This window comes from Dermacentor albipictus, chromosome 2, assembly GCF_038994185.2.
Source record: "Dermacentor albipictus isolate Rhodes 1998 colony chromosome 2, USDA_Dalb.pri_finalv2, whole genome shotgun sequence".
NCBI lineage: Eukaryota > Metazoa > Arthropoda > Arachnida > Ixodida > Ixodidae > Dermacentor > Dermacentor albipictus.
The window spans coordinates 64,797,867-64,824,468 of NC_091822.1; the positions used below are offsets into that span (position 1 = coordinate 64,797,867).

Genomic DNA, 26,602 nt, shown 5'->3' on the forward strand with positions numbered 1-26,602 from the left:
TCGATATCAAGAAAGCTTTTGATAGAACCTCTGGTGACTCGCTGACTCGTTCATGGAAGGCCTGGAGTTCATAAACTGTGACCTCCGCATATACACGTACGTTAGGTCCTTCCTGACGCACCGAACTGCGACAACAGATTTGGGATCGACTAAGTCCGACCCTTTCGACCTTGCGAACAGAGGCACCCCGCAAGGAGCTATACTTTCTCCTGACCTCTTCAATGTAGGCATGCGTAAGCTCACCATTGAAATACAGCAGGAGCCAGATTTAGGCGTCGCTATTCACGCGGGTGACATAACCCTTTGGACGCGAGGAGGGTCGTATGCGGAAAAATAGGGCACACTCGAAAAAGCAGTGGAGAAGATACTGGCTTTCACGGACGGAGCAGGGATGACATGTTCACCTGAGAAGACGGAGCTGATCAGAATCAGGGATAAATACGCGAGAAAGAAGGATATTGTACCAATACCGATACATCCTAGTGGACGTAATGAGAGCAGTATTCCGGGCAAGTTGGCAATGCATTACTCAAATGATATTGCGCAGCAAAAAATCGCTGTGGCTTAGCTAAGGTTAAGCCCAGGATGCCAAGCATACTAGCCTTTATTTTAGTTGTTGAACCATTGTTTAGCCTGGTGAACTGCTGTTGCTTGGCTATATTTGGTTCGGCTATAGACGAAGAAACAACTCATGCAGGCGAGCGCACGAGCTGAGACCCGGCTATGTAGCTACGCGGACGCAAGCGAGCGCACGAGTTGAGCCTTCGCTTTTGCAGCGGTTATGACGTCATATGGTAGCTACGCGGCCGAGCGCGGCGCAGCAAGGAAGAGCGTGGTTTTGCGGCTAGTATGCTTCGCATAAAAACGACGCGGACGTGTCACATTGAAATAAATTGTTTTATTACAAATATCAAGTCTACACAGCTCTTGGCTCATCTTCCTGAGACAGTAGCTGCGACAGTACTAATGGTTGTTGTCATCAATAATTGGAAATTGCTACTTTTACAATCCATGACGGCACAGATTTAGTCTCCACATTGTGATTGTTGTCAAGGATGTCTCAGTGACTGTTTATTTGGGACGTACTGGTAAACTAACTGTATCTTATTTCTTTTTTACAATTCCCTCCCTTTCTACGATTGTTCACTCCAATCGACACTACAAGTAAATGTGCGATGCTTAATCCACATATCACGTGAATGCCTCGATAATTATGAGTGAAACTATATTTTTCTTTTCCCTTTACCACATGGCATAGGGGTGCGCAAACAACCCAAGAGATCACAAGTACAGCAGCCATCAAAAGGCCAGCGGGAGGCTCTGCTGACTTGCCACAACCCTCAGGGCCTGCTTCGGCTGCTGGAAATTGGGCCAGACTGCTGACAGAAAGCCACGATTTCCTGAATTAAGGAGGCCACTCACCTAGGGCAACACAAGCATGGTCGTTTACGATAAAGTTTATTCGATCCATTCTTGCTGGCTGCCGCTTTTAGCAAAATAATTCTGCCACGTGAGAATTTTTAAACACAATACCATGCTCTGAGCAGCAGAATGTGAGTGCAACCATTTATTCGGAATTCTGCATGGTTTTGATCGCTTCAGCTCGAATGTCCTTCCATAGGTCCATGAAAGAAGACTCCTTCTCAGCCTCCAGAATCCGATTTTCCATCATGCGGAGCAGATCGGGTGTGAAGTAATCCTTCCAGCCTCCTACCTTGCCACTCCTCACGTACGAGTACTTGTTCTCGTCTCCTTCGTAGCCTTCGTTGCAGGTGATCTTCTTCCGTGAGAGCACCTCGTACCACTGGGGGTTAGCCTTTCCGCTCAAGTCAATCACCAAAACGCGACGCATATAATCCGGCTGTGATCTTTCAAGCACTTTTTCCAGCGACACTTCGTCCTCTTCCAGAGCTCGGCCATACTGCTCTCCCAGGAAATAGGCCAGCCTAATCACGACCTCGCGTGTGTTCTTTTTGAGTTCCTCGTAAGTCGCGAAGAACACGTTTGGCTGTTCCCTAAGAGCGTATCCCGCTGCTACGTGCTCGAAATAGTCGCCGTAGCCGAAGTTGCCACTTACGAAAGTGTCGACTAGGTCTTCAAACGTTCCGTCTTGGAAGTCGAAGGAGCTAATGTTGATCGCCATGTTGTAGAACGAGACGCAGACATCCCATGGATTGCGGGCGATGTAGACGTACTTGCCTTCTCCGGTCATTGTACGCTTGTCCAACGGTAGGTGTGTAGCGAAGGTTCTCAGTGGCAGAGACGAGGTCCAGTCCTTGGTGTCCATGTAGTCCAGGAAGCGCCATTCTTTGGCGAACTCCTCGTACGAGGTGATCGGTTGTCCCTCCCTGAGTATGAGGTGCGTGATGTACATCAACCAATGCGTTCCACTCTTCGGGAACGTTATTTGCACGACGTCTCCGTTCTGCGCTCGGAACTTGAGATTTTCTCTTAGCTTGTCTGGATTGACGTTATTACATCTCGGAACTCCGTCGATTATTTGGTGGGCTGGCCTTCGCCGTTGCATCGTCGGCAGGTGCCTCTGAAAGCAGCAGTAGAACGTTATCAGCGTCTCGTCAATAACTTTTTTTGGACACTTTTAACTTTTTTAATAGACCGTAAAGAGAAACACCAAATCTTGGTAGACTGCTAAGAACTCTTTCAAAGCTCGATTTTCCGCAATTTCGCCGATATACGTAGATAAATGGCGCGAAAGACGAGGGAAAGTTCCCTTACTCGAATTTAGTGCTGATGTCACAGCAGTGGCACGCCACACAAATTTACAAACTTCAAAGGGTTTGTAATGAAATTAGCATTTTCGGGCTATTTCACGCAGTGTTTGATGCCCCGCAATATGCTTATCTACTTGTTTTTCCCGAGATCGTCAATAAAGAATGAAGCCATTAGAATTTCTCCTGAGTGGGCTAGAATCGAACTAACGTCACACGGGTTACTATAGCAAAGCAGCCCAATGCACTAGCAAGCTGCGCCACGAAAGCATTGGGAATCTGCCACTAGCTAATGAACTTTTACTTTATACCCGGTTTTAATCTGATTATTTTTTTCTTCAAACACAAAACGTTTACTTTTAAACTCCAACGCTCAAATTGTTAACTCCCTTGTTATTATTATTATTATTTTTATGCAGCTAATCAACCACCCGATTCATAGCCAATCCACCACTGTGGGTATGTGCCACGGCCACTCAGGACAACAACAACGTCTTTGACTCCAACGCTTTAGGGAGTTGCGACATGATTGAAGTGGATATGTGCCATCCTTCGATGAAGCTCTTTCAAGCCAACTTTGGTCGCTGGGTGTGCGGCCAGCGAGGGAACTACGACGCATCTCGGAGACCACGCGCGAACTTTTTGCCAACGCCGCTAGACGGCGCAGTGCGGCCAGAGGGGAGTGCGAGAGAGGAGCCCCGCTGCAGTAGACGCCTCATGGAAGACGCGTTTCGGGGGTGGTAATACGTCGCATCGTAGCACTGCTTCGTTGCTAATCGTTCTTGCGCTGCTTCGAGCTCACCCTGCAGCTTGTGGCGTGAAGAGTTGTTTTTAGCGGTGTTGTAGAATGGCAATTTACTAATACAGCGGCAATACTTTTTGTTTACAGGTTACCTTTAACTGACGTCTGTCCCCGAAAGAAAAGACAACAAACAAAACACACTGAACTTGAGTACAATATATATATATATATATATATATATATATATATATATATATATATATATATATATATATATATATATATTGTCACGTGGTAGTGACGGTGAAGAGAGAACACAGTAGCAGTACTGTGAAAGACAAAACTAACTTTTATTGGGCGAACCTGTGCCCACAAAACAGGCTACACTTAAAGCACAACGATAGCGGCGAACACAGTCGGCGATCGTCGAAAACCTGATCAGCGGGTCAAGCGCGTCGGCTTTTATAGAGCAGTCGTCGAATGTTCCAGATTAATCATTCGGACCCGTGTGCCTTCCACAAAGTTCTACACCATTCGCGTTACGCGATGAAATCAGATAACACAAGGTTCGGCGACAACAGACAGCCAGGTAGAAGCATCGATAACTTTCCAGAAACATCGGGTACATTCAGGCGCGTCCCTCGCTGTGCGATTACAGTTGTCAAGTGGCGAAACGTGGTCGCCCGATAAAGATAAGTACACGTGTCAATACCCCCCCTCTTAAGAAGCATCGACCCGATGCTACGTACAAGCAAAATAAAAACACCCGTAGCAAAGAAAACAACAAAAAATAAAGAATTTCATCAGCGTCCGTAAAAGGATTTAAGGCGCACCACGTGGACCACTTCAGATCGTGCGCGGCGCCGCTGTGAATGCGAAATGCCGTCTGGCACGACCTCATAGTCCAGAGCGCCAATACGTCGGATGACCTTGTAGGGTCCGAAATAGAGTCGGAGTAGTTTCTCACTGAGTCCTCGTCGGCGTATCGGTGTCCAAACCCAAACACGGTCGCCGGGCTGGTACTCAGCAAAGCGTCGTCGGAGGTTGTAGTGTCGGCTGTCGGTCCTCTGTTGGTTCTTGATCCGTAGGCGGGCGAGCTGTCGGGCTTCTTCGGCGCGCTGGAGGTAGCTAGCGACGTCAACATTCTCTTCGTCAGTGACGTGGGGCAGCATGGCGTCGAGCGTCGTCGTCGGGTTCCTGCCGTAAACCAGCTTAAACGGCGTGATCTGTGTTGTTTCTTGCACCGCCGTGTTGTAAGCAAATGCCACGAACGGCAGGACGGCATCCCAGATCTTGTGTTCGACGTCGACGTACATCGCTAGCATGTCGGCGAGGGTCTTATTCAGCCGCTCCGTAAGACCATTCGTCTGCGGGTGGTAGGCCGTGGTCCTCCTGTGCCTTGTCTGACTGTATTTCAGAATGGCTTGGGTGAGCTCCGCTGTAAAGGCCGTTCCTCTGTCGGTGATGACGACTTCTGGGGCGCCATGTCGAAGCAGGATGTTTTCGACAAAAAATTTCGCCACTTCGGCTGCGCTACCTTTCGGCAGTGCTTTCGTTTCAGCGAAGCGGGTGAGGTAGTCTGTCGCCACGACGATCCACTTATTTCCGGTTGTTGACGTCGGAAAGGGTCCCAGCAAGTCCATCCCGATCTGCTGGAATGGTCGGCAAGGAGGCTCGATTGGCTGTAGTAATCCGGCTGGCCTTGTCGGCGGTGTCTTACGTCGCTGACAGCCTCGGCATGTTCTGACATAATGGGCGACGTCGGCGGTCAGGCGCGGCCAATAATACTTTTGTTGTATCCTCGAGAGTATCCGGGAAAAACCGAGGTGTCCAGCGGTAGGATCGTCATGTAGGGCGTGCAATAGTTCTGGACGAAGTCCTGACGGGACAACAAGAAGGTAGTTGGCGCGGACTGGTGAAAAGTTCTTCTTCATGAGGAGACTGTTTTGAAGCGTGAAGGAAGATAGTCCGCGCTTAAATGCCCTGGGGACAACGTCGGTGTGCCCTTCCAAATATTCCACCAGGCCTTTTAGCTCCGGGTCTGCCCGTTGCTGTTCAGCGAAGTCTTCCGCGCTTATCATGCCAAGGAAGGCATCGTCATCTTCGTCATCTTGCGGCGGCGGGTCAATGGGGGCGCGCGATAGGCAATCGGCATCGGAGTGTTTTCGTCCGGACTTGTAGGTTACAGTGATGTCGTATTCTTGTAGTCTGAGGCTCCACCGCGCCAGTCGTCCTGAAGGATCCTGATTGATGATTTTTGATTTGTAGAGTTTATTGGCACAAGGGCCAGATGTGGCCAAAGAGCGCCAAGTCGATGATATGTGCTTGTCAATGATAAGTGGGTGTTGATTGTGGGGAGTATATGATACATGGCTGCATAGTGGCCTAAAATATTCGCTAAAAGGTGGGAAATATACATGTGATGTAATGTGGCTGTAAAAAGGCCTAAAATTCATTCGCTCTGGAGTGCGTAAAATACAAGTCTAAAAACATGACAGTGATTGATGGTGTCTGCGATGAAAATAGATGTTTCATGAGATATGGATGAACAGTAAAAGAACAAATGGCTGTAGCACTAGTGCCTCAGCAAGGCCTTGAAAGCAAGGGCAGGGAGGCACGTGCTCTAGAAAATGGTACATTGCAGCTACGACCTCCAGGTGGAGGCCGTGCTACAAGTAGCCTGGCCAAATTACATTTAGGGTGTCAGTTTCAGTTAAAAAGTTTAATACTGTTCCAAAAGTAAAAAGGGGTTCGTTGCTGAGAAAGAATGCTGGGTGTAATGGTATGTGTTGGCGATAAGCGGAGGCGAAGTACTTTTTCCTTTCTGCCTCTATTTCAGTGCATTGGATAAGAACATGAATAACTGTAAGCCTGTTGCCACATTTGGGACATGTAGGAGGTTCGCTTCCCGTCAAAAGGTAAGAGTGAGTGGCGTACGTATGTCCTATTCTTAATCTACACAGAAGTACTTCCTTATGCCTTGATGTTCTTTCAGTTATCCAGTTCCCTAATTTTGGTTTGATAACGTGTAGCTTATTCTGTACTGCATTATCCCATTGATGTTGCCAGTACTTCCTAAGTTTATGGCGTAAGAAGGGCTTAAGTTCTGTTGCTGCTATGGGTCTATTAACATCCGTTTCATTAAAGACAACTGACGCTGCACTTTCGTCAGCAGCTACATTGCCTTTTATGCCCCTATGGCCAGGTACCCAACATAGGACGATGTGTTGGTTGTATATTAAAGCTAAGCATAGTTCTATGTATAGTTTATTAAAAACAGGATTCCTATGTTTTCGAAAACTCATTAAGGCCCTTATTACGCTTAATGAGTCGCTGAAAATGATGGCCTTATTGAGATTTGTTTGTCTGATATGTTTTACAGCAGAGAGTATCGCGTACGCCTCAGCCGTGAAAATACTTGTGTTGGGATTTAGAGAATCCGAGGTGGAAAAAGATGGCCCAAGAGCTGCATACGCGACACCAGCAGATGATCTGGAAGCATCTGTATAATATTCGGCACAGCAGTACTTCGCTTCGAGTTCGAGGAAGTGTGATCGTATGTGTGCCTCAGGTGCATGTTTTGTTATTTCGACAAACGAGATATCGCACTCCATGGTCTGCCATTCCCAAGGCGGTGGAAGGCGAGTGGGAGGCAGGATATTTTCTGGGAGATGGATGTCTGTTTCGTCTACCATTGCTTCCAAGCGTAGGCTCAAAGGGATTCTAATACGTGGACGGTTACTGTAAAGTCTGGCAGCGCGCAGGTCGCTAACGATGGAATGGCATGGATGTTCGGTGTCTGCTTTTACCTTAGAATAGTATGATAAACTTAAGAATATTCTTCGCAGATGTAAGGACCATTCGTTGGACTCAACGTAGAGACTTTCAACAGGGCTCGTTCTGAAGGCGCCTGTTGCCAGTCGTATACCGAGGTTGTGGACTGGGTCGAGAATCTTTAGCGCAGTCTCTGTTGCGGAGTGGTACACCACGGCTCCGTAGTCGAGGCGTGATTGTATGAGACTCTTGTACAGGCTAAGGAGACACTTCCTGTCACTGCCCCAAGTTGTTCGAGAGAGCAGCTTGTGGAGGTTCATGGTTTTCAGGCATTTTTCTTTAAGATATTTTAAGTGGGGAATGAAGTTAAGCTTTGTGTCCAGGATAATACCTAAGAATTTGTGTTCATGACTAACAGTTAGTCTTTCTCCATTAATATTCATGTCTGGGTGTGGCAGTACACCTCTCCTGTTTGAAAATAAGACACATGTGCTTTTTTGGGGGTTCAATTTAAAACCATTCTCGTCCGCCCACCTTGAGAGTCTATTCAAGCCAAGTTGTAGCTGCCTCTCGCAAATGCTAGCGTTGCATGACCTGAACCCTATCTGTACATCGTCCACATAGACGGAGTAGAAGAGTGTGCGAGGCAATACGGTGTGGAGGGAGTTCATTTTAACAATAAATAACGTACAACTCAGTACTCCACCCTGCGGTACACCTGTCTCCTGTAAAAATGGTCGAGACTGTACGTTGCCAACTCTAACACGAAATGTCCTGTTAGAGAGATAGCTTTCAATTATTCTCAGCAGGTTGCCGCGAATGCCCATTGCAGAAAGATCCCGAAGGATCCCGAAGCGCCACGTAGTATCATACGCCTTCTCCATATCAAGAAATACTGATAATACAAGTTGTTTGTGGACAAAGGCATCCCTGATGTACATTTCCATGCGCACCAGTCGATCTGCCCTCTCTGAAACCACATTGATATGGGCCTAATTTCTTGTTTATTTCTAGATAGTGGACCAGGCGACTGTTTACCATCTTTTCAAAAACTTTGCATAAGCAGCTCGTCAATGCTATGGGCCTATAACTATTTGCCAAGGAAGGGTCCTTACCCTGTTTCAAAATAGGAATTATGATGGCCTCTTTCCAAGCAGAGGGAATGCGGCCGGACGACCATATAGAATTGTAGAGACAAAGAAGGGTTTTTTGTGTTTCAGGCGGCAGGTGTTTAAGCATTTCATATAGGATGCGGTCAGATCCGGGGGCAGATTGGTTGCAGCTGTTTAGCGCTGCCTGAAGTTCTGCCATGCAAAAGGGTCTATTGTATGCCTCGTATTTTGTGCTTTTCCGTTCTAATGGTTGTCCTTCTATTTGCCTTTTGTACCTTTGGAATGTTTCGGAGTAGTGCGACGAGCTGGATATCTGTTCGAAATGTGCGCCAAGAAAGTTGGCCTGATCTTCCATGCTGTCGCCTTGAGTATTCACTAAAGGCAGAGAGTAAGACTGTCGACCCTTTATTCTATTAACTCTATTCCAAACCTTTGTTTCATCAGTGTAAGAGTTAATGCCTGATATATACTTTCTCCAACTCTCTCTTCTAGCTTGTCGCCGCGTTCTTCGACCTTGGGATTTAACCTGTTTGAAATTGACTAGATTTTCTGCTGTCGGAGAATCCCGAAGTAAACCCCATGCCTTGTTTTGCTTCTTTCGCGCTTTTCGACACTCATCGTTCCACCACGGAAGACGGCGTTTTGTGGACAATCCACTTGTTACAGGGATACATTTGGAGGAGGTGTCAAGGAGAAAGACCGTAAAATATTCAACCGCAGCGTCTATGCTTAAAGCACACATGTCGTCCCAGGATAAACAAGCAAGCTTCTTGAACGTTTCCCAGTCAGCCGAGTCAGTTCTCCAGCGAGGTAATTGTGGAAGGCGTTCATTAGCCATTGGTGTGCTCAGAACTACAGGAAAATGATCACTCCCGTATGGGTTTTTAATAACTTTCCATTTAAAGTAAGGTAGAAGAGTAGGAGATGCTATGCTAAGATCTATTGAGGAGTATGTTTTGTTTGCCATGTTATAATACGTGGGCTCCTTCCCATTCAAAAGACATGCACCTGAAGAAAAAAGGAACTGTTCAATCAAGCGACCTCTCGCGTCGCAGCGCGAGTCGCCCCATAGGTTGCTGTGCGCATTTAAATCTCCAAGCACAAGATATGGTTCAGGCAACTGATCTATTAGTGTTTGCAATTCTTGTTTGTGGAGCTGAAAATGCGGCGGTATATATAGGGAGCAGATGGTTATAAGTTTATTTAACAGTGCAGCTCGAATGGCCACTGCCTCAAGGGGTGTTTGTAGCTGTAAGTGTTGACAGGCTATAGATTTGTCAGCTATGATTGCTACGCCGCCGGATGATGCGAGGGCATCATCGCGATCCTTCCGAAAAATAACATACTGACGTAGGAAGTGTTTGTGTTTAGATTTCAGATGAGTCTCTTGGACACACAGCACTTTAGGAGTTAGTTCATTAAGGAGTTCTTGGATATCATCGAGGTTGCAAAGGAGGCCTCTGATATTCCACTGAATAATCAGTGTATCCATATTAAAATAAATGTTGTGCTATGTGTCAAAGAGAATGAACTTGGTTTAGCTTATGTTGCCCTTTTGGGGCCCTGTAATTGGAGTTTTGTCTTTTTTGGAGCGATCGGCAAACTCGCGCCGCTCCTTAGGCGTCAACTGCGCCTTCTGACTCGGTGTTGTGTCCATGGCCTCTTGAGAGGCACTGGACAGCCGCTCGTGCGAGCGGTGTGTTTTCCGTGAAAGCCTTGTCTCAGAAGACAAGGCCTTGGAGCCCACCATCCTTGTGGTTGGTGGGTTTTTCTTGACCTCGGAGCTGGGCTGACTGGTGCCAGCACTAGCAGAGGCCTCCACTGTGGTCAAATTCGGGAGAGGTAGGGCAGCCTTCGCTGCTCCCACCGTGGGGGCGGGTGGCGTTGCCGCACGCTCGCTATGCGTGGTGCTGGCGTCCGCCAAGTGCCGTTGTGGTGCTGCCCCCCGACGTACCACTTCGGCGAAAGATGCGGTCTGTGTAAATGTTGATGAGATGCGTTGTCTTGCTTCTCTGAAAGTTATGTTTTCTTTGACCTTTATCGCAATTATTTCTTTTTCTTTTTTCCAAACTTCGCATGATCGAGAGTATGCAGGGTGGCCACCATTACAATTGCTACAACGGGGCTCAGCCTTACAGTCATCTGCAGAATGATCGTTGATGCCGCATTTCGCACATGTTAGCCGCCCTCGGCAGCTCTGGGAAGCGTGGCCAAACCTCTGGCATTTAAAACAACGTCGCGGGTTGGGGATGTACGGTCGTACTCTGATTTTGATATATCCAGTTTCTAATGTCTCTGGTAATGTGCTAGAGCCAAAGGTAACTATCAGGTGCTTAGTTGGCAGCTCTTTGTTGTCCCGTCTGATCTTTATTCTTTGTACGTTTATGACGTTTTCATCCTTCCATCCTTCCAGGAGTTCTTCTTCGGTCAAGTCCATTAGGTCAATGTCAGAAATTACGCCTTTGGACGAATTCATGGTTCGGTGTGCTGTTACACTGACGGGGATGTTTCCAAGTTCTACAAGGTTCGTTAGCTTGTCGTGTTGTGTTTTGTCTTTCAATTCGAGTAATAAGTCGCCACTGGCCAGCTTGGTGATTTTATAACCGCCTCCAATGGTCTCTGTGAGATACTTCGTCACTACGAATGGTGAAATCGTTCTTGCCTTCTTGTCAGGTTTTTCACTGTGAACAACGTGAAATTTGGGGAAAGTCTGGGTGGCTTTGAGAGAAAATTGAAATGTAGCATCGGTGCGCCCCCTTTTAGTGGGACGATCGGTTGAAAAAGGGTTGGAAGTTCCCATGAGATATGTTGAGTATTCAGCGACGACGCCAGTCACCCACCACCGAGCCCAACAAGGGGACAAGGCAAGGTATGTGGTGAAACAAGCCCTGTCATGCCAACTGTATGTCGTCGCTATAACCACATATGTTATAACCAAGGTAGGTCATAGCACACCAGGTTAACCCTCGCCGCCAGGAATGTTGGAAGTTATCAGAAGAAAAAGAAGACAGGAAAGACTAAAAGGGAGAGGGAAAGATGAAGATGTGCGAAGAGAGAGATAGGAAAAGGTGACTACCGATTTCCCCCGGGTGGGTCAGTCCGGGGGTGCCGTCTACGTGAAGCAGAGGCCAAAGAGGTGTATTGCCTCCGTCGGGGGGCCTTAAAGGTCCGAACACCCGGCATCGGCTCAACCTCCAGGATCCCCCTTTCCCTGGACACGGCTAAGCCGCGCACGGCTACACGCGGGAGGTTCCAACCCTCGTGTGCTCGGGTCCGTGGTGTCGCAACACACCAAACGCCTGCTGACGCAGACGCCCCTGCGGGGGTCCTGAAGGATCCTTTATACTCGCTAGCCAACACAAAGCGTGATGGTCACTGACGACTTTGAATGGCCTGCCATAAAGATAAGGGCGAAATTTAGCTGTAGCCCAAACGATGGCGAGGCATTCCTTTTCGGTCGTAGAATAGTTGCCTTCCGCTTTTGACAGCGACCGGCTAGCGTAAGATATCACCTGTTCGACTCCGTTTTTCCTCTGGACTAGAACGGCACCGAGGCCTAGGCTACTGGCGTCAGTATGGATTTCTGTATCGGCGTACTCGTCGAAGTGCGCAAGTACCGGCGGCGACTGCATGCGTCGTTTGAGTTCTTCAAATGCGTCGGCCTGCGGCGTTTCCCACTTGAACTCAACATCACATTTAGTTAGACGTGTCAACGGCTCGGCGATGCGTGAAAAGTCCTTGACAAAGCGCCTGTAGTAGGCACACATGCCAAGGAATCTACGCACTGCCTTCTTGTCGGTGGGCTGCGGGAACTTTGCGATGGCAGCTGTTTTCTGCGGGTCGGTGCGTACTCCGGATTTACTGATGACGTGGCCTAGGAACAGAAGCTCGTCGTAAGCGAAGCGGCATTTTTCTGGCTTCAGAGTGAGCCCTGATGACTTGATGGCCTCTAGTACTGTGGCAAGCCGCCTAAGGTGATCGTCGAAATTTGCGGCGAAGACGACGACGTCATCCAAGTAAACGAGACAGGTCTGCCACTTCAGTCCTGCTAATACTGTGTCCATGACGCGCTGGAACGTTGCAGGCGCCGAACACAGTCCGAATGGCATAACCTTGAACTCGTAGAGGCCGTCTGGCGTGATGAAGGCGATCTTTTCGCGATCCCTTTCGTCGACTTCTATTTGCCAGTAGCCAGACTTGAGGTCCATCGATGAGAAGTATTTAGCATTGCAGAGCCGATCCAATGCGTCGTCTATCCGTGGGAGGGGGTATACGTCTTTCTTCGTGATTTTGTTGAATCGACGATAATCGACGCAGAAACGTAGGGTTCCGTGCTTTTTCTTCACTAAAACAACTGGAGACGCCCACGGGCTTTTCGACGGCTGGATGATGTCGTCGCGCAGCATTTCGTCGACTTGGTGTCTTATAGCTTCGCGTTCTCGCGTCGAAACTCGGTAAGGGCTCTGGCGGAGTGGTCGAGCGCACTCTTCGGTTATTATGCGATGCTTTGCGACTGGGGTTTGTCGAATCCTCGATGACGTCGAAAAGCAGTCTTTGTAGCGTCGAAGCAGACTTCTGAGTTGCTGTTGCTTAATCACTGGGAGACTTGGATTAATGTCGTAGTCTGGTTCGGGAACCATGGTCGTCGGGGTAGATGCGGCGGAATCCGAGAGGACAAACGCATTACCGGTTTCCAGAATTTCCTCGATGTACGCGATCGTCGTGCCCTTGTTGATGTGCTTGAACTCCGGGCTGAAGTTTGTCAGCAACACTTCAGTTTTCCCTCCATGCAGTCGAGCGATCCCTCTTGCGATGCAAATTTCACGGTCTAGCAGGAGACGTTGGTCGCCTTCGATGACACCTTCTACGTCAGCCGGTATTCCGGTGCCTACCGAAATAACAATGCTGGAGCGGGGCGGGATGCTCACTTGGTCTTCGAGCACACTCAAGGCGTGGTGACTACGAGGGCTCTCTGGCGGTATCGCTTTATCTTCCGACAGCGTTATTGACTTCGACTTCAGGTCGATGACTGCGGCGTGGTGGTTCAGGAAGTCCATACCGAGAATGACGTCTCGAGAACACTGTTGGAGGATAACGAAGGTGGCAGGGTAAGTCCGGTCATGAATGGTAATTCTTGCAGTGCAGACTCCAGACGGCGTGATGAGGTGTCCTCCAGCGGTTCGAATTTGAGGGCCTTCCCACGTAGTCTTAACTTTCTTCAACTGGGCGGCGATGTGTCCACTCATGACGGAGTAATCAGCCCCTGTGTCGACGAAGGCAGTGACTGCGTGGCCGTCGAGAAGCACGTCGAGGTCGGTGGTTCTTTGTCTGGCGTTGCAGTTAGGTCGTGGCGTCGGATCACGGCTGCGTCGTGTTGAACTGAAGTTGGAACGTCGCGTCGTCAAGTCGTCGTTCGTCGGTGTAGTCTTGCCTTCCTGACTTCGTCGGGACGGCGGCGTGTCGTTGTTATGTCGTCGAGATCGTTTCGTCGTCGTCTTCGTCGGCGGCGGAGGATCTTCGTCAGTTCGACGAACAGCAACCGCACCTCCATCGGTTGCTGCTTTCAGTTTTCCGGATATGGGCTCGCTGACCGGCCCCGGGCTGGGCCAGTGTATGGTCGGCGCTGTGGCGACAGGTAGCGGCCTGGTGATGGCGAACGGGACGGCCGTCGAGGGCTCCACTGAGTAGCGGCGAGGTAATCGGCGATGTCACGTGGGCGCTCGCCAAGCTGTGGACGCGGCGCGTTGACGGCGAAACCTCGCAGTCCCATCTCCCGGTACGGACATCGTCGGTAGACGTGACCCGCTTCTCCGCAGTGGTAGCAGAGCGGGCGGTGGTCAGGAGCACGCCAGATGTCCGTCTTCCTCGCACAGGTGCGCTGGGCGACGGGTGGTCGTGCTGGCGGCGGCGGCGGCGGACGACGAAACTGTGGCGTGACAGGGCCCTGGCGCGGTCGCGGAGGGGGTCCTTGACGGCGTGCGACGGCGGCGTAGGTCATCGCTTGCGGCTCACGATGCGGCGATTCAGGGGCTACTCCAAGTTGTTGTTGGAGTTCCTCACGCACGGCGTCGGCAATCGAAGCCACTTGAGGCTGTGATGATGGGAACAGCTTTTGTAGCTCCTCCCGCACGACAGCTCGGATAGTCTCGCGTAGGTCGTCGGCGGCCAGTGATTGAATTCCTCCGTAGTGGGTAGAGCTTGTACGGCGGTTGAATTGCCGGTTCCGCATTTCGAGTGTCTTCTCGATGCTGGCGGCCTCGCGAAGGAACTCTTCTACGGTCTTCGGTGGGCTTCGTATCATTGCGCCGAAAAGTTCTTCCTTCACACCACGCATGAGAAGGCGGACTTTCTTCTCCTCGGGCATATCCGGGTCGGCATGGCGGAACAGACGTTTCATTTCTTCCGTGAAGATAGCAACATTCTCGTTAGGTAGCTGCACTCGGGCGTCGAGCATGGCTTCGGCCTTTTCCTTGCGCACGACACTCGTAAAGGTGCGCAGGAAGCCGGTACGGAAGAGGTCCCATGTCGTCAAGGTCGACTCCCGGTTCTCAAACCACGTTCTGGCGGCATCTTCTAAGGCAAAGTACACATGCCGCAGCTTTTCGTCGGAGTCCCAGTTGTTAAAAGTCGCGATTCGTTCGTAGGTCTCCAGCCAGGATTCTGGGTCTTCAGTTGCTGCTCCATGGAAGGTCGGTGGGTCCCGAGGTTGTTGTAGGATAACGGGGGACGCTGGGGCAGCCATTGGAGTTGTTTTGACCACGATCTTCTTGGTCGACTCAGGTAGAAGTCCGTGCTCTGGGGGCAGTCCTTGCAGTCTGCGGCTAGCACGCTGGTCTTCAGCGATGTTAGTTTGGTCCTCGGGCTTCGGGCTTGGATCGCGGCTTTGCGGGGGCGTTCGGTACATGAACGCACTAGCACCTCCACCAGATGTCACGTGGTAGTGACGGTGAAGAGAGAACACAGTAGCAGTACTGTGAAAGACAAAACTAGCTTTTATTGGGCGAACCTGTGCCCACAAAACAGGCTACACTTAAAGCACAATGATAGCGGCGAACACAGTCGGCGATCGTCGAAAACCTGATCAGCGGGTCAAGCGCGTCGGCTTTTATAGAGCAGTCGTCGAATGTTCCAGATTAATCATTCGGACCCGTGTGCCTTCCACAAAGTTCTACACCATTCGCGTTACGCGATGAAATCAGATAACACAAGGTTCGGCGACAACAGACAGCCAGGTAGAAGCATCGATAACTTTCCAGAAACATCGGGTACATTCAGGCGCGTCCCTCGCTGTGCGATTACAGTTGTCAAGTGGCGAAACGTGGTCGCCCGATAAAGATAAGTACACGTGTCAATATATATATATATATATATATATATATATATATATATATATATATATATATATATAATGTGTGTGTGTGTGTATTGAAAATATTTCACAAGGCACTCAGCCTTCGTAGGTACTAAGAGCGTCACATAAAGTTCCAAATTTATACTTATCATGTCCATTGTACCCTCAGCACATGACGTGGGATATGCTGTACACATGCTGGAACGGTAAGTTACGACAAACAAACGTAAAATCACTAGCGTGGAAAAGTAATCAGGGCCTGCAATTAAGATAAAGAAAAGGAAAATCACAAGAGAGAACTACGCATGGATTTCACGCGAATAAAAGAACGCCATAATTATTCCGTTACTTGAAATGAAAGTGGCAGGGTATGCGGTCGACAACATAAGAACGATTGCGTTAAGGTTAAATATAGTGATACTTACCTAAAGGGTGCTTAATGGGGATATAATAGTTTATTAATGAATATAAGCTGTTGAGGTCCTCTGAAATTGTACTTAGATATGTTTATTTAATATGCCACGCGCATGTAGACCTTCAACGTCGCATTAACATCGCCTGGCATAAAAACCAGTTTGCGGCTTTAGTTACCTTAGATATATCTAAAGCCTATGATATTATTGAACCTAAAACATTATAATTCGGTTACAGGGCCACGGCTTTCCAGGTTATATTGTAGCATGTTTGAATGAATTTTTTAGAGAGAGGGAATTGTATTGTTTCCCAAGTGGCTTTTCTCCTCGTAAAGACAAGCAAACAAGAGGTGCCCCTCAGGCATCGGTACTTTCACCAATATATCTGAATATTTCATTGAGCAAAATCGCCGTTCACTCAGGTGTCAGACGACATTGCTTTTTTTGCTATGCCTAGTGACATTTACTCCCTTTACCAAATTTTGCAGTCGTATCTAAGGGAGCTGGTAGGCTAGCTAGATAACTAGCCTTCCCAGTACACTTGACGTGGGATATGCTGTACACATGCTGGAACGGTAAGTTACGACAAACACACGTAAAATCACTAGCGTGGAAAAGTAATCAGGGCCTGCAATTAAGATAAAGAAAAGGAAAATCACAAGAGAGAACTACGCATGGATTTCACGCGAATAAAAGAACGCCATAATTATTCCGTTACTTGAAATGAAAGTGGCAGGGTATGCGGTCGACAACATAAGACCGATTGCGTTAAGGTCAAATATAGTGATACTTACTTGAAGGTTGCCTAATGGGCATATAATAGAGTTTACTAATGAAAATATGCTGTTGAGGTCCTCTGATATTGTATTTAGTTCTGGTTATTCAATGTGGCACGTGCATTGCGCAAACTTTGCAGTCGTATCTAAGGGAGCTGGTAGGCTAGCTGGATAACTAGCCTTCCCAGTACACATATCAACTTCAACTCTATTGATTCTTCTAGTATACACTAGAAAAGTCCTCCTTGGCTAAAAGCTGCCATGAGCAGCTTGACTGGACCCAAGAGACGTCGCTTAACTTTAATCTAGAAGATGTCCCACACCTAGAGGCACTCAATTTAAATTTTGCGCATGCTGAGCAATCAAAAATAGCGTATGCGAATATAATCACTCTCGAAGTTATATAAAATGTCCGTTCGTCCGGTATAGAATTTGGCTCAGATGTGCCACCATGGACGTTTTGGCCACTGCTTTTATTCAAACAAGAGGCACTACGTTTGTGCTTATTATGTCCAAAATACGTTAAAAATGACGCATACCTGGAAACGAGAATGCTTCCCATTTGTACCAGTTTCGGCGTCTGAGCGTTCATACTTTCTTAAGACAATATAAATCACAATTAGGCCGTCCTTAAATAATTTTCATCTCCGGTCCAGAATGTTTTATTTCCCGTTCATTAGCCCAGGTTTAAGAGACCACAGACTATATTTGTGCAACCATTACTTGAGCCACAAGATGTACAGATTCGAGATATGCTTCCAAGCAATAGGCATTCAAATCCCCGTAAATTGCATTCCATTACATTCGTCGAAACCATGCGTATCTATTACCATACATCATCTGTAACGGCATATTACAGGACCATCTCAACACAATAGCAACAAACGTGATCATTGCGACAGATGCATCGCAGGGCGAGGAAAAGGCTGGCATTGGAATATTTTGCCGTGCACCCGACGGCACGAAATTAGGTTGCCTGATTTCGTACCTATTTTGTTGGCTGAGCTTGTAGCAGTTATTCTAACTTTACGAAAATTAGACCAAAAGACTACAAAAGCTGCTGCTGTTACTGTGTCCTCTAGTCTTACCGCGTCTAGTGATTCACCCATGCTAAAACTTTCTCTCGCTAGTTCCTGCCCATCTGCAATGTGTTCATTTGTTTCGGGTACCCGGTCATAAAGCCTTTTTTTATGAAATTGCCGATTCACTGGCTAAGACGTCACTTTGTCGCCCAGTCCTTGCTACTCTACCAGTGACGGCACAGATCAGGGCGGCTAGATTTCGGACACGATGAATTATGAAAGCCTTATTAGACGCAGTACTCACTGCTTCTCAAGAATAGAGGCACCTAGCATTTCCCTGGCCTAGTGATTCTCTAGCACGAAGATGCTGCAGGTCTCCCTCCCTTACAAGATTACTTTGCCGCCTTCCCTCCCTGAACTTTACTTACAGAGGTCGGCTTTGGTGCCCTCCCCTCTCTGCTCCTCTTCTATTGAGGAAGAAACAGTCCATCACTTCTTTCTATATTATCATTGTTTTTCTTAAGCAAACAAAATGAAGAAAGATGGAAATACCTCTTCGAAGACTTCCTCGACTTACCAGAACCTGTTATTCTTTTATTTAACCTGCCGTGGTGGCTTAGCGGCTATGGTATTGTTACGGAAGGATAAAAGAAGAAGAGGACAAAGAAGGAGAGGATACTCTGGCTTCTGCGTGTTGTTGGTGGTCTTTTTCAATCCGGCCGATAAAGAAGAAGATCGACGCTCAGTCTCCTGTATAACTTATTTTATCGAAATTCTTCACAATATTTTCATCATACGTCTAAATTACAGTTCTAGTCTCACGCTCCACAATTGAAATCTAGTTCGGCTTTACTACTAAGCATACGAAAAACCGCCTGCTTCTTGGCCAATCCCTCATAGTGGGTATGCGCCACTGTCTGGGACACAAGACAAGACAAGAACGCAGAGCATGCTGTCATTCGACTCGGGCGATCATCGCTTCTTTTCGCTGCTCCTTGGCCTTGTACCCGTGCGCGAGAAGAGGCTCTCGCAGCACAAGATGGCTTTCGCCGCGCCCGGAGAGCGCCCGCCGCGCGTTCGCCACCGTCGCTACGCCAGTTTGAGCCTGGTGACACTCGGCCTCGCGTCCCTCGACGAACTCCGGGCAAGGGAGGACCTGGAACTCCGTGCCACTCGTATGCTGGGAGAGTGGCTCAGTCAACGGGCCACCTCCGTCGATCTGCCTGTGGTCCCGCCCCAGCCTGCGGATACCTCGGAGACACCACGAAGCCGGCAGCCCCCGAGGTAGCCTCGGAGCCCCCCCGAGGATGGTTCCCCAGCACACGAGGAGCCCCATGCTTCAATCCCGCTCCCTCCCTCGGACGACGACGACATGGACCTGTCCAGTTCCAGAAAACGCGCTCACGAAACAGAGCGATGACGAGGAGGCGGCCGTGCGTCGCAAGCAGCCGTCGAGCACTGCCCTTAGTTGGGAGCAGCACGCGGCAACCAGCGACCACCTGGAGCAAGGCCTTCCGGAAAGGGCGACAGCCACCTCCTTCGCGCCTCCTCCGAGTGAGGACGTGCCTGGCACCACCCCCGACGCGCCGTCTGCTCCCGATGACGGCGCTCCCCCTGCAGAGTCGTCTGCCAGCGGTCAGGTTGCACACGACAACGCTACCGACGTGATGGAGCTGGCAGAGGAGACAGCCAACGTTTTGTCACCGCAGGGCCCCGTCCACCCCGCGGCGTGGTTCCTGAAGGACTCCCCATGCCAGACTGCTCCGCGGCCGTAGCCAGAAGGGAAGAGGAAGAAGCAGAAGCAGAGAAAGGAGCCTGCCTATGTCTCACCTTCTCCAACCGAAGCAACGGACGACTCGCGGCGCTAACCTGCTACCCCGGTCGCCCTAGCGTGCCTGCAGCGGCAGTACAGAGGTGGACACCACCTGCCCGTGAGCCAACGTCAGACGGCTTCACTCTGGTGCAGTCGAAGGGGGACAGGCGGCGTGCACGGGCCCTGGAGAATGCTGCGCTCCCGGTGGACCCTGCGGTCGTCGGCACAATGTTCTTCCGTTCCTCGGCGCCTGGTGGAGCTTTCCGAGGATCATCGAGCCTCGCACTTGCCGCGGCCCTCTCTTCGCGGCCCGGTGTATCAGCGGTTCGCGTCAACCACAGGTGCAACATCGTGGCCGCCGACACCACCACCCAAGAATGCCTGGAGGGGTTGCTCGCGATCCCTGTGACTGCCCGACTACCGGCCGAGCGCGGCAAGAGCACCGGCTTCCGACACGGTGTGAGCGGGCAGCCTGCAGACACGGACCTACTGGGAGCCATCGAGCCCTGCATCCCTGTGTTGTCGGCAACGATGGACGGGAGCACCGTCACCATCCGTTTCGCGGGACCGGTCCCTCCGGAGCACGTACGCCTCTTCAAGCTGGGCTTCAGGGTGAGGCCAGCCAGGCCCCGCCCAGTGCAGTGTCGACAGTGCGACCGCTTCGGGCACGTCCTGGAGTCCTGTCAGTGGCCGACCGACTGCATCTCCTGTGGCAAAAGCCACGCGGCGAACGTCTCCTGCCAGGCCGTACGCTGCAGGAACTGCGGGCGCTCCCACAGGGTGGACACTCCTGCTTGCCCCAAATGGCAGGAAGAACGCAAGGTGGCCACAATCATGGCTTCCTCCACCTCGCCATTGTCAGGCGCACTGTCAGGGCAGCCGTCCATAATGACAGAAAATTTAAATGTAAATTCATCTAGAAAATTCCACAATTCGTCTTCTTTAGAACGGGCTGACTGTATGTTCATATGCAGGAAACTCAGAGTCGATAGGCGCTGATGCGCAACAATCGTGCTTAATTCAGAGGGACTAGTACATTTCAGAGCCATTTTGAAACTTAATTCTCAGGAAAAAAAGACAGACATTGCAATGTAGAAACAGTGCCGTTGGCATAGACGAATAAGACGCTATATATGCAACACCAACTGCTGAAGAGAATATTAAGGGGAATTTCATTTTTACGTGGGTGACGCCCTCAATTGCAACACTGTAGCAAGCAAGAACAAATGAGTGCAACACTGATGTACTATAGACTCTAAGGTGTACAATATTGGTCAAAAGGTTAACGTTCATAAAAAGGGCTGTTTCCGACAGTAGTTTAGAGCTCACATACATAAGGACACTATCAGGCGCATTTGCTAGGTACGAAACCACATAGATTCGGAAAATGTGCGTGGGTGTCTGAAGAATCGCTCCATTAACTGTTTTCAGAAATATCGAGAAAAGCAAGAAGAACCATAGGTTCCTAGATTGTTCTTGAGCCATTCTATCTGTTGGCACCATGACATAAATGGCGTTGAGTATGCAATAGCGGGTAACCTAACGCACCTTGTCTAGGTCCGAGTCACAGGTAACATGTAGGACAGGCGAATTTTCAGACTTCCGCATCAGGATCTTTCCCTGTGACACCCACACAAACTTCCATTCTTTTTCTCGCCTCAATTGTCTAGCTCTACCCAATAGACGCTTGTTTTCAACGCACAGATGCTCATTGATATATACAGGATTACTGTCTGCAAAGCCCAGGGTCCCAGTGCTTAACTTAGCGGTTCGCGCAGCAGAGAGTACTCTGTCTCGTGCAGACCTAGTCGAAAACTTTATGATCACGTTTGGTTTATTTTTTATCTTTAGAAGGGAAACGATGTACAACATCAATGTCGTTGTCCGTGACACTTGTGCCTATACACGTGATAATTTGTCCAATACTTCTTCTCAGATCTTCGTTTGCAACTAACGGTAGTCCTTTAACCTCAAGGTTCATGTTCCTGCTGTATTGTTTCAGCTCAACTCATTCTCTCTTTGCTTCTTTTAGTTCTTTACTTAGTTGCTCATTTTCCCTTTTACATCGCTGATTTTCAGCCGTCACTGCAGTCAGCTCGCGACGAAACGCGTCAACATCCTTCTTGAATTGTTCGAAACCATCGTTCATAAAGCCGATGGAGTCGCGTATGGCTCGAAGTTCACAGCGAATCTCTGTATTGAAGTTAGCAACACCACAGACGACATTTCTCATGTCCGTCGCAAACGCCTCAAGCTTAGCTGTCAGTTCAACTAACACTTTTGTGACTTCCTTTATAGTACCTGGCTGCTTATCAGCAAGAGACTTTGCGACATCGCGCAGGCTTCCAGAGCCAGAACCCTCCATAGCCTAAAGGCGGCACAGATATGGCATATACGACACTCTAACCAGTAGTTACAACAAGGTAAAAGCATACAAGACTCCTGGCAGCAACAGCGACGACAGTGGAGGAGCTATGCTACAGCACAAAATAAGAAATGCCAACAACCTGCAAAAATCCAGACAAGTTGGTCAAATGACGTGCGTACGTCGCCACTGCCGCTGCCAGAGTGAAACCAGCTTTCCAGTGAAAACACCGCCCCCAAGACAGAAGCTACAGAAGGCCGTGGTTACAGTATAGTCAGGCAGATGGCGGGACACGCAGAACAGTCCTGGTCCTGGTAAAGGCAAATGGAACAACGGTGAGTTGCTCACGTAGTCTGTTTTCTTGAGAAACAAACAGGCAGCCACGGCCCAGTTCGGATCCTCTACAGGTATCAGATGAAGCGCCGGCCTCTGCAAAAATCCAGACAAGTTGATTAAATGACGTGCGTACGTCGCCGCTGCGGCTGCCAGAGTCAGAAAACGAAAACGAAATGGGCATAGGGAGGACATGTAATTAGGAGGGAAGATAACCGATGGTCATTAAAGGTTACGGACTGGATCCCAAAGAAGGGAAGCGTAGCAGGGGGCGGCAGAAAGTTAGGTGGGCGGATGAGAATAAGAAGTTTGCATGCACGGCATGGCCACAATTAGCACACGACCGGGATAGTTGGAGAGGTATGGCAGAGGCCTTTGCCCTGCAGTGGGCGTAACCAGGCTGATGATGATGAATACGTTTTATCGTAGCATTGCTTCATTGCTAATCGTTCTTGCGCTGTTTCGAGCTCGCCACGTATCCCGTGGCGTGAAGAGTAGTTCTTAGCGGTGTTTTAGAAGGGTAATTTATTAATTCAGCTGCAATATTTTTTTCTCTTGAGGTTCGCTTTAATTGACGTCTGCGTCAGAATCGCAGCTAAGGAGAAAAGGCAACAAACACAGTGAACAAGAATGCAATATATGTAACGAAGTATGGAAAACATTTAACAAGGCACACAAGACTGCTACATACCAAGAGGGCTACATGAAGTTGGACGTACGCTCAGCACATGATGTGTGATAGGCTGTACACATGCTGGAACGCTAATATACTACAAAAACACATAAAAATCACTAACGTGGAAACGTAATCAGGGCGTTCAATTGAGATAAAGAAAAATAAAATCACAAGGGAGAACTACGCATGGATTCCACATGAGTGGAAGATCGCCAAAATAATTCCGTTACTTAAAAAGCAAGTGGCAGGGTATGCTATCGACAACATCAGACCGATTGCGTTGAGATCAAATATAGTGATACTTAAAGGGTGCGTTATGGGCATATCATAAAGTTTATTAATGAAAATCAGCTGTTGAGTTCCTGTCAAATTGTATTTAGATCTGGTTATTTAATAGCACACGCGCGTGTTACCCGAGATATATCTAAAGCCTATGGCATTATTGAACACAACATTTTAATAACTCGGTTACAGGGCCACGGTTTCCCAGGTTGTATTGTAGCCTCAGTGAATTAATTTTTTAAGAGAGAGGGAATTCTATTGTTTTCCACGTATCTTTTCTTCTCGAAAACACAAGCAAACAAGAGGTGTGCCGCAGGAATTGTACTTTCACCGACAGAGCGCAATATTTGACTTAGCAGAATCCCCGTTCATCCAGGTGTCAGATGGCATTGCTTTCTTTTTGCTATGCGTAGTGCCATTTACTCCCTTTACCAAATTTTGCATTCCTATCTAAGGGAGCAGGAAAGCTAGCTGAATAGTTAGCCTTCCCAGTATACATGTGGCTTAACTTTAATCTAGACGATATCCCACAACTAGAGTCACTCATTTTCCTTGAAGTTAGCTATAACGGATCTCTTAAAGGGACACTAAAGGTTACCATAAAGTCAAGTTACAATGATAAATCAATGCTCTAGAACGTCTAAGGCGCCAATATAATCGCGAACAGAGCTTTACTAACCGAGAAATTGAGGTAAATGCATGAGACGATTTGACACTTCCCAGCGACATTCCGGTACTAGCCCGATGACGAAGGCACTCCTCATCACAATTTATGTCACTAGTAGTCAACTACTCGTAATAAAAAGATCATTTCATTAGATTATAAGACGGAAGAAAATGCTACTTGTCTACTTCTATTCGATTCTAAGAAAAAATAACATTTTGACGATACCCTTGAGTAGTTTCGTTTTTCGTTTTCGCTCGACTCTGCGCGCTCGACATTGCGCCGCGCGCGCTTTGGAGTTTCAGTTGTTTCTTTATCGCGTCGTGCTGCGATGGTCCTGCTGGCTCACGAAACTTGCATTTGGAACAAGCAGCCAGAATGCCTCGTCCATGTGATGTCGCGGGATGCGCGAATGGTCCGCGGAACTTGGCCAAGGGCAGTTGCAGCGGCGAATCCAACGTTACTGATCACTGTGTGCCAACGAGTGAGCCTCGCCGTTCGAAGTGGGTAAGTGCCGTACCTCTGCCACACCGCGCTGGCAAAGAGACGAAAAATCACGTAGTGTGCTCGCTACACTTTCATCCAGAGGTTTTCAAATTCAACGCCTATTTACTGAAGTCACGTGGAGTGCCTTTCAAAGCAGGCCGCCGTCGCAGTAGTATGCAACGACGCCGGCAGCGCGAGCCCTCAGCAGCAAGGCACGTTCATCAGTGCCTAAATCGCTGAACTCGAGCCGAGCATCGCGAGCCAATGTGTCGTTGTCAGGGTCGTTCATTGCAACGAGCGTCGAAATTGGGGTCATAAAATAAAGAACCAGGTTATTGTCGCGCATTTTCCCTTCCTCTAGCCACCATAGTTCCGCTTTCGCGCTGCTGTCGGCTCTGTCTTGGCTCTGTTTCTGGCCGCGCGTTTGTGTTTTGTGCAGAAAAGCCGTAGCGCTGTCTGCCGGCGCCGTTTTACTCACCGACAGCGCAACGTCACTATGAGACCATGACGTCACCACTCCTCGATCGGAGGGTGGGTGATTTGAACTGCGCTAGAGGTACGCGGACGCTTCAGAACGCATTTTCTCTTAAAACAGGTCTCGTCTTCGCACGAAACAAGCGTTTCGAGGTTCTTGGGATGGTATTTCAACAGTCCACGTTGACGTAATATTAACCTTTAGTGTCCTTTTAACTTGCGGCCATATTGAGCATATTTCAGCAAGAGAATTTCGTGCAATTCACATTTTGTGCAAGCTGAGCAATCGAAGATAGCGTATGCGAAGATAATTACTTTCGAGGTTATATAATATGTCCGTTCGTCCGGTATTAGAATTTGGCTGAGGCGTGCCATCATAGACGCTTCGGCCACTGCTTTTATTAGAACGAGTGGAACTACGTTTGTGCTTAGGACGTCCAAAATACGTTAAAAATGACGTATTATTACCTGGAAACAAGAATGCCTCCCATTTGTGCCGATTTCACCTTCTGACCATTGAGAGTTTCTTAAGACTATATGAATCACAATTAGGCCGTCCTCAAACGGTTTTCATCTCCGGTCCAGAATGTTTTATTTCCCGTTCACTGCCTCAGATTTAAGACACAACAGATTATATTTGTGCAAACATTACTTGAGCCACTAGATGTACAGATTCGCGATATGCTTCCAAGCAATAGGCATTAAAATCACCGTAAATTGCATTCAGTTACGTTTTTCCGAACCATGCTTATGTACTACCATACGTCATCTGTAACGGCATATTACAGGACCATCTGAACACATTAGCAACAAACGTGATCATTATGACAAATGCATCGCAGTGCGAGGAAAAAAGCTGGCATTAGAATATTTCGCTCTGCACTCGACCACTATTTTTCATTAGTGTTGCCTGATTTTGTGCCTATATTTCTGGCTTCAGCTTGTAGCAGTTATTCTAGCTTTACGTAAATTAAACCAAAAGGCTACAACAGCAGGTATTGTTACGGGCTCATCTGTGTGCTCTTCTCTTACTGCGTCCAGTGATTCACCCGTGGTAAAAGTCTCACTCGCTAGTTCCTCCCCATCTGCAATCTGTTCATTTGATTCGGGTACCCAGTCATAAGGGCTTTGTTTTTATGAAATTGCCGATTCACTGGCTAAGACGTCACTTTGTCGCCCAGTCCTTGCTACTCTACCAGTGACGGCACAGATCACGGCGGCTAGATTTCGGATGTGATGAATTAGTAAAGCTTTATGAGACCCACTGCTCACTGCTTTTCGAGATTAGAGGCACCTAGAATTTCCTTCGCCTAGTGATTCTCGGAGCACAAAGATGCTCCAGGTCTCCCTCCCTCACAAAATTACTTTGCCGCCTTCTCTCCCGGAGTTCTACTTACGCAGGTCGGGTTCGGTGCCCTCCCCTCTCTGCTGCTTTTGTATTGAGGAAGAAACAATCCATCACTTCCTTCTACATTATCATTGCTTTTCTTAAGCAAAAGAAAGTAGAAAAATTGGAAATAACTCTTCGAAGGCTTACTCGACTTAACAAAACCTGTTATTCCTTTATTTAACCTGCCGTGGTGGCTTCGC

At 48.5% G+C, this 26,602-nt stretch overlaps 1 protein-coding gene across 1 annotated transcript in view; it reads right to left on the reverse strand.

The window, feature by feature from the left end:
• Nucleotides 1–1,448: 1,448 nt before the first annotated feature.
• LOC135903275 (3-beta-hydroxysteroid sulfotransferase-like) overlaps nucleotides 1,449–26,602 on the reverse strand; it is a 35,906-nt gene continuing 10,752 nt past the window's right edge. Inside the window, exon 2 of the mRNA XM_065433689.2 lies at nucleotides 1,449–2,542. Coding sequence (XP_065289761.1) covers nucleotides 1,568–2,542 — 975 coding nt within the window. The 3' untranslated portion in view covers nucleotides 1,449–1,567. The remainder of the gene's footprint in view (nucleotides 2,543–26,602) is intronic.